This window comes from Penaeus chinensis, chromosome 7 (genome assembly GCF_019202785.1).
Source record: "Penaeus chinensis breed Huanghai No. 1 chromosome 7, ASM1920278v2, whole genome shotgun sequence".
NCBI lineage: Eukaryota > Metazoa > Arthropoda > Malacostraca > Decapoda > Penaeidae > Penaeus > Penaeus chinensis.
In genome coordinates, this window is record NC_061825.1 from 44,918,577 (window position 1) to 44,926,076 (window position 7,500).

The 7,500-nt window shown below is 38.6% G+C and overlaps 1 protein-coding gene across 1 annotated transcript in view; it reads right to left on the reverse strand.

The window, feature by feature from the left end:
* Nucleotides 1-2,842, reverse strand: part of LOC125027561 — a 22,533-nt gene extending 19,691 nt beyond the window's left edge. Inside the window, exons 1-2 of the mRNA XM_047616655.1 lie at nucleotides 2,750-2,842; nucleotides 102-1,788 (exon numbers count right to left, since the gene is read on the reverse strand). Coding sequence (XP_047472611.1) covers nucleotides 102-1,543 — 1,442 coding nt within the window. The 5' untranslated portion in view covers nucleotides 1,544-1,788; nucleotides 2,750-2,842. The remainder of the gene's footprint in view (nucleotides 1-101; nucleotides 1,789-2,749) is intronic.
* Nucleotides 2,843-7,500: the final 4,658 nt, after the last annotated feature.

Consider the following 7,500-nt stretch of genomic DNA (forward strand, 5'->3'; position numbering starts at 1 on the left):
TGTGGTGTAACATTGATATAATAGTGGAAGGAGACTCTTCGCACGCCCTTATTTCTTAATGAATCAGCGTGACCGTGTTTACAAACCATTCGAGGATTTACCTGTAGCTGCGAGGACGAAGGCGCTGCGTCGCCCTCACGCCGTCCCGCGGGACGTCCCCCTCGTCATCCTTCCTGTCGGCGTCGAGGTCCTCTTCTCCGTCGCTCCTGTCGATGCCCGAGGTCCCTTGGCTCTCGCGCATCCTCGAGCACTCATCTTCTTCTTGCAACAAGCCCGGGCGCTTGCAAAACGGATTTTCACTTGCATGGGAAGCTCTGCTACCACTGGCCGTGTGTTCAGGTACTCTGGTGTGAGCGTGTTCTGGGGCGACCACAGCGCGGATGACTAGATTGTGATTCTCTGGACTAGCATTACTCAGCCCGGCCACGGCTTCTCCTTCGCTCTCCTTGCCTGTTCTTGAGCCTGCCTTCTCTCCCTCTTTCTCCCACGCTCCCTGATTATACGCTTCGCTATTCCGTGCGACGTCTTCCCCTTCCTCGTCCTCCGTCTCCACGATGTCCGAGATGGGCCACGCCTCGTGCCTGCTGCCGTCGGCGCGCCTGCCTCCGCTGCCGCTCTCGTCGTCGCCTTCGTCTTCCTCGTCTGAGAAGGGGAATTCGAGCGCCACCTGGGAGGGCGACGTGATGTCGGACTTGGCTTCTGGCGTGACGCACGTGGCCAGCGTAGCCCTCTCTCCCTTCCACTTAAATTCATCCTTATCCTTTTTCCACCCAACGTCATGTCTCTCCTTTTTCCACTTGTAACTATTTTCCTTCTTCCATTTAACTTCACTATACGCTTTATTCCACTTGTGTTTATCGAAATCTCTCTTCCACTTGCCTCCTGCAATGTCTTTTTTCCAGTCACTCTCCTCCTTGTCTTCCCTCCTCCATTCGTCACAGATTTTCCATTTGCATTCTTTGTAACTCTCCTCGAACCTAAAGGCGCACTTCCTCTCCTTGGCCTTGTCATCCTGCTGCTGCTTCCGCTGCTGCTGCTTACTCTCGAAGGCGTCGCCGCAGCTGTTCACCCCAGCGTCCCCCGTGCCGACGGGTCCTCCCGACGCAGTGTCGGAACGCACCAGCGAAAAGCGGGGGTGCTGCGGGAGCTGTAGTGCCGCAGCCGCTCCTGGGGGCAGGATCTTCTTAAAGTGTCGGTGAGGGCTGCACGGCCGCGCAGGAGGAGGAGGCGGCGGCGTCTCGGAGGACCCAAGCGAAGATCCTAGACCCACGCGCGGGGGCTCGGGAGAGGTACAAGCGTGGGGGTTGAAGAGCTGGTCATGGGCGCCAAGGGAAGACGGGCTGACATGGGCGGCACACGGGAGGTGGTGGTGGTGATGGTGGTGGTGCAAGCCGAGGGAAGGGGACGTGGCGTGGGCGGCGAAGGGGCGGTGGCGTGCGGAGAAGCCCTGGTGGTGCGAGGGGCTGAAGAGGCTGGCTGTGGTGACCGACTCCCCCGGGGCGGTTCCGTGAGGGGGGCGCACGAAGGCACGAATCGGCCCCATGACTAGCTCACATGGCGCTCTCGAGGAAACGATTAACCTAATGTTCTCTACCAGTCATATCACTGTCACACGTGTTGTTATATTCAGCAGCAAAGGCACTTTCAGAAGCTAATAAGCATAATCTCACTTTCTAACTCTTTGGTTGCAGGTCAGGTCAGGTCACAGCTCCTTCCAGCCAGGTCAGCGCGGAAGGAGCCCTTCAGTGTCGCCGCATACTGGCGCGGACAAGCGCTGGACCCTTGGACCTGCGGCGGAAATATTTGGGATTAGCAACATGGACACAGAGTTTAGTATGCCAGGTCGGAGGCTGCAAGAGTGTGTTGGGGACATGTATGTACACTTTGGTTGTTGTTAAATGTGCATAGGTGATTCTGTGCAGGATAATGTATGTCCGATAAAAAACATTTTATAAAAAAGTTGTGCACAGTAGTAGGGTTCTAATGCCAGTGCATACGGTAATGTGTTTTGACATTCATTATACTAACGGCTTTGATACAAAACAACATGAATGAATTAATAGGATATGATGAAACAAGTGAAACGTATGTATGTATGTTACGATGAGGGATAAAGTATCCGTACGTGTGGACCCTGTGACCTTGATGATGCGCTACACTTCTTATTCTGTAGATAATATTTGTAGTATGTTTATATGTGCATTCTCACGCAGAGTTATGTGATATTTGTGGTGCACTAACCTCATTACATATACAAATTATGCTACCCTATGAAACAGCATTTAAGCAGGAAATAATTCGCTTGAATGCCATCGCGCAAGCCCCCGGATGGCGAAAGAGCCAAGCAGTGCGAAACAAGAGGCTTTATTGCTTTCTCGTTCGACGTTTTCTGACACTAATAAGGCCACTGAGAACACCACCGAATGCATTGCAAACCGCGTACATCGTCGCCCTTCCCTGGCGTGTGAACTGAGGGCATCGCGAACACTGCAGCTTATCCGATTCCTAGATATACTTATCCAGAGTCGGTTTGGGGGTTCCAGAAGGAGGGGCAGTGCGAGGGGGAGGGGGGGGCACAGGTGGCGTTAGTGTCCGCGGCACCCCACCTCGGGTGCCGTGCCCATGTTAGCCACACTGTGACTCCCACTCCTGCCGGCCACAGCACTGTCCTTAACACCCTCCGTGGGCGTGGGAGGCCCATGCCCGTACTCAGTGGTAGGAAAGGCGTGAGGATATACGATATACTCACTATCGGGCGGTGGGTGGTGTGGGCGCGCGGGTGGTGGTATGTGCCATGCCGGTGCCGCGCGTGCAGGTCCCGGCGGGCCCTCACACAGTGCCAAGGGCTACTAGGCACCGTTAGGCCCGCACAACCCGCTCGTCCGGAGGTACGGGCACCTGCTCGGGGCTGATTGGCCGCCGGGGCGCTCGGGGCGGGGCCTCGCGGGCTCACATGTGGCATTGGCTACCTCCCGGCCGCCATTTCCTGCCGAACAGGTACGAGGAGCACACCTCTCGCCATGACGCGCCTCCAGATCCCTGCCGACAGGATTATTATGGCCGCCATTTTGACACTGTCCCGCGAGGAAAGTTAATGATTCTGACTGTCCTCAGCGGGAATACCCACCAAGGCCGGTGTCATCCCGGAAGTAAATCATATTTGTCAACAACTGAAGAGGCGGCATCCCCACCTGGATGAAGTGACCCGCCATCTTGTAAGGCGGTTGACCAACGCCGTCCTATCAGTCATGTGGCTTAGCACTGTCTACATAACTCATGAACAAAACCTCTGGACATTCCGTTCGGAACATCGGTCCATCGTGCATAACTATTTCCATACTTGGCACAGTGCCAAGTTGTATATTTCAGAAGCTTTTTCCGCAAACACAAGTTTCCCTCACAAAAAGTACTAATATATAGCAACTCAGACCATACTCACAACTGCCTCACTTCTCACAAAGAAAAAACTAGTGTCGAAACCGAGCGATGTCAGATGATAGCAGTATTAATACATGATACGATAGCCCTTCCTGTGGTCAGGTGGTGGAGCCATCTGTCGGCAGATGCCTTGTTCACACACAGTATCCACATACCTGAACACCAAATATAACACAGAGCGCTTGAGGAACTGGTCTACAACCCTTCGACTGGCTAGGTTATCAGACAAGATTATTCTGAAAGTTGTTTTTGGAGGACTTACGTGTCTGATATAAGAGAACTATGGCATTCCTAGTCACTGCATAAGGGCTGAGAGTATACGCCCCCATGTATACTCAATTTTCTTTTTTTTTAACATTCCATTCCATTTACTTGCATCTTCATTGTTATAAGATACTCCCTACCATTCTTACATCATCAACATAACAAGGGTGCAAGTGGAAGCTGCAATGATAATGGTAAATGAGCTACAAATAATGATATTTTGACGCAACACTGTTATCAAGTCTTTCATATGTCATAATAAAGTTATTAAGTTATGCAATAATTCTAAAGGATGTGACGACACTGTCATCTTCCTATTGTTCATGCTACTGTTTTTTTTTTTTTTCTGCTAAGTCTTGTCATCATTATTCTTATCATTGTAAGTGGTGTCTTGTCATCATTATTATTATTGTTAGTAACTGATATGATGAGTATCGTCATCATATCAGTTCATTATTTTCATTATCATATCATAATCACATCATTATCATTATCATCATCATCATCATCATCATCATCATCATTATCATCATAATCATAATCATAATCATCATCATCATCATTATCATTATCATTATCATTATCATCTTCATCATCATCATCGTCATCATCGTCGTCATGGTCGTCATCTTCATCTTCATCTCCATCTTCATCTTCATCTTCATCTTCATTATCATCATCACCATCGTAATTATCATCATTATTTTCATCATTGCTATTGTTGTTGATAATACTATAAATATTATCATTATTATCATTATTATCATTATTGTGTTAGGGATTACTGTTGTGCACAATTTAGTATTATCATCATAACCCTTATCAGCATCATCCTCATTATCATCATCATCACCATCACCATCATCATCACCATCACCATCACCATCACCATCACCATCATCATCATCACCATCATCATCTTCACCGTCATCTTCATTATCATCATCACTATGATCGTCATCATCATTATCATTATTGTCGTTATTATTGTTATTATCATTATTATCATTATTATTATTATTATTATTATTATTATTATTATCATAATTATTATTATAATCATTATTATCATTATTACTATTATCATTATTATTATTATCATTATTATTATTATTATTATTATTATTATTATTATTATTATGTTGATTATTATTTCATCATTATCATCCTTTGTATTGCCATTAGTATCATTGTTGTTATTATCATTACTATTATTATTCCTGTTATTATTCTAATTATTACTATCATCATTATTACTTTTATCACTATCATAATGATTGTTATTCATGTTATTATTATTATCATAATTATTATTATCAATATCATTAAGATTTTTTCAATATCATTATTGATTTCATTATTATATTTTTTATTGTTATCATTGTTTTCATAATCATTATCATCGTTAATGTTATTATCATTATCATTATCATAATATATGTTATTATAGATTTTATTATTATTACTATTATTATTATCATTATTGTTATTATCATTGTAATTATTATTATGATTATTGATGTCATTATCTTCATCATTATTATTATTATTGCTATTATCATTACTATCATCATCATCATTATTATTATTATTATAATTATTATTATTATTATTATCATCATTATCATTATCATTATCATCATCAGCATCATTATCAATATTATTGTTATAATGATTCCTATTATTATTATTAACATTATCATTATTATTGTTATTATTATTACTATTATAATCATTATTATAACTATATAATCACAATTATTATCATTATCATTGTCGTTATTATTATTGCCATTATTATTATAACTGTCATTATCATTGCTGTTGTTATTATTATCATTACAATTATTATTACTATTATTATTATTATTGTTGTTGCTGTTATTAATATTAATATTATCATTATCATTATCTTTGTTATAATTTTTATTATTATCATCATTATTATTATTACTAATATCATTATTATTGTTATCATTCATTAGTTGTTGTTGTTGTTGTTATTATCATTATTATTATGATTATTATTATTATCACTTATATCATGATGATGATGATGATGATGATGATTATTATTAGTAGTATTATTATAATTATTATTATTATTATTATCATTTTTACCATGTCCATTATTATTATTATTATCATTACCATTATCCTTATTATTATTATTATCATTGTTATTATTATTAATATGATTTTTATTATTATTATTATTAGCATTATTATTAGCATTATTAACATGATTTTTATTATTATTATTATTAGCATTATTAGCATTATTATTATTATCATCATCATCATCATCATTATGATCACTTTCATGATTATTATTATTGTTATAGTTATTCTTGTTGTTATCATTATAATTATCATTATTATCAAAATGTTTATTATTGTTGCTATAATTATTGTTATTAACATCATTGTCCTTATTGTTTTTGCAATTAGCATTATTATTACTATTGTTAATATTATTATTATTATAAGTATTATCATTATTATTATTATTATTACCATTATTGTTGTTATTATAATTATCATTTATCATTGTTATCGTTATCACTACCATTATCATTATATCATTATTATCATTTTAATTATTCTAATCTTATTTTAATAATGATTATCATCATCATAATCCTTCTCCTTCTCCTCTTCATTATTAACACCATCATGATCATTATCACTATCAATATCACTATACTCCTCCTCCTCCTCCTCTTCATTTCCATCAACATCATGGCCATCAATATCACCATCATTATTACTGATTTCGTTATCAAAGTCGTCGTTTTCATCATCATCGTCATTCATTATTATCGTTATCATTATTATCATTATCATTGTCATTACTGTTACTATAATTAATTATATTACTATCATTATCATCATGTTCATTATCACCATTATTATCAGTGTTATCATTATCATTATCACTAATATTATTAATGATAATGATGATTACAATATTATTATCATTACCATTATTGTTCTCATTACTAATTCACTAATTCATTATTGTTATTTCCATCTTATCATTATTAGTGGTATCATTGTTGTTACTGATATTACTGTATTATCAGTATTGCTATTATTATTATTATTGATATGATCATTTTCATTATTGTTTTCATTATTATCATCATGATCATCATTATTTTTGCTGGTGTTATTATTGCTAATATTGTTGTTTTTTTAATGATGTCATCTTCATCATTTCTATCATTACTATCTCTTTATTATCAACAACAGCATGACCATTACCACTGCTATCGTTATTGCTATTACCTTGTTATGTTTGTTGTTAGTATCACTGTCATCGTTATTATATCTAAGATTGTTATCTTTGTTGTGATCATGGTAAGTAACGCCATTACTATTACCGCGTTTTTTAAATTATATCTCTTTTCAAGTCTTTAGAAATAGTACGATTATTAGCATTGCCATTGACACAAATGTTATTTAGTATGATATGATTTCTCCTTATTACTGCAATCATCCCTAGTACCCTTAAGGTTATTGGTATCATTATCAGTATTTTCATGATTATAGTCTCAGTCTTATCCTTACCATGAGTGTTGATATCATTTGCATCCCCATCATCAATAGCATTGTCAGAATCATCCCTGTTATTATTATCAACTTAATCTTTGTTATGATTATCATTACTGACATCTTAGTATAATTATCATTACACATTATTGTCATCATTATCATCTTTATTCCCGTTCTTGATATCACCGTAACTATTTCGTCACTTTTATCCACGATATCATCACCAGATCATCATCATCA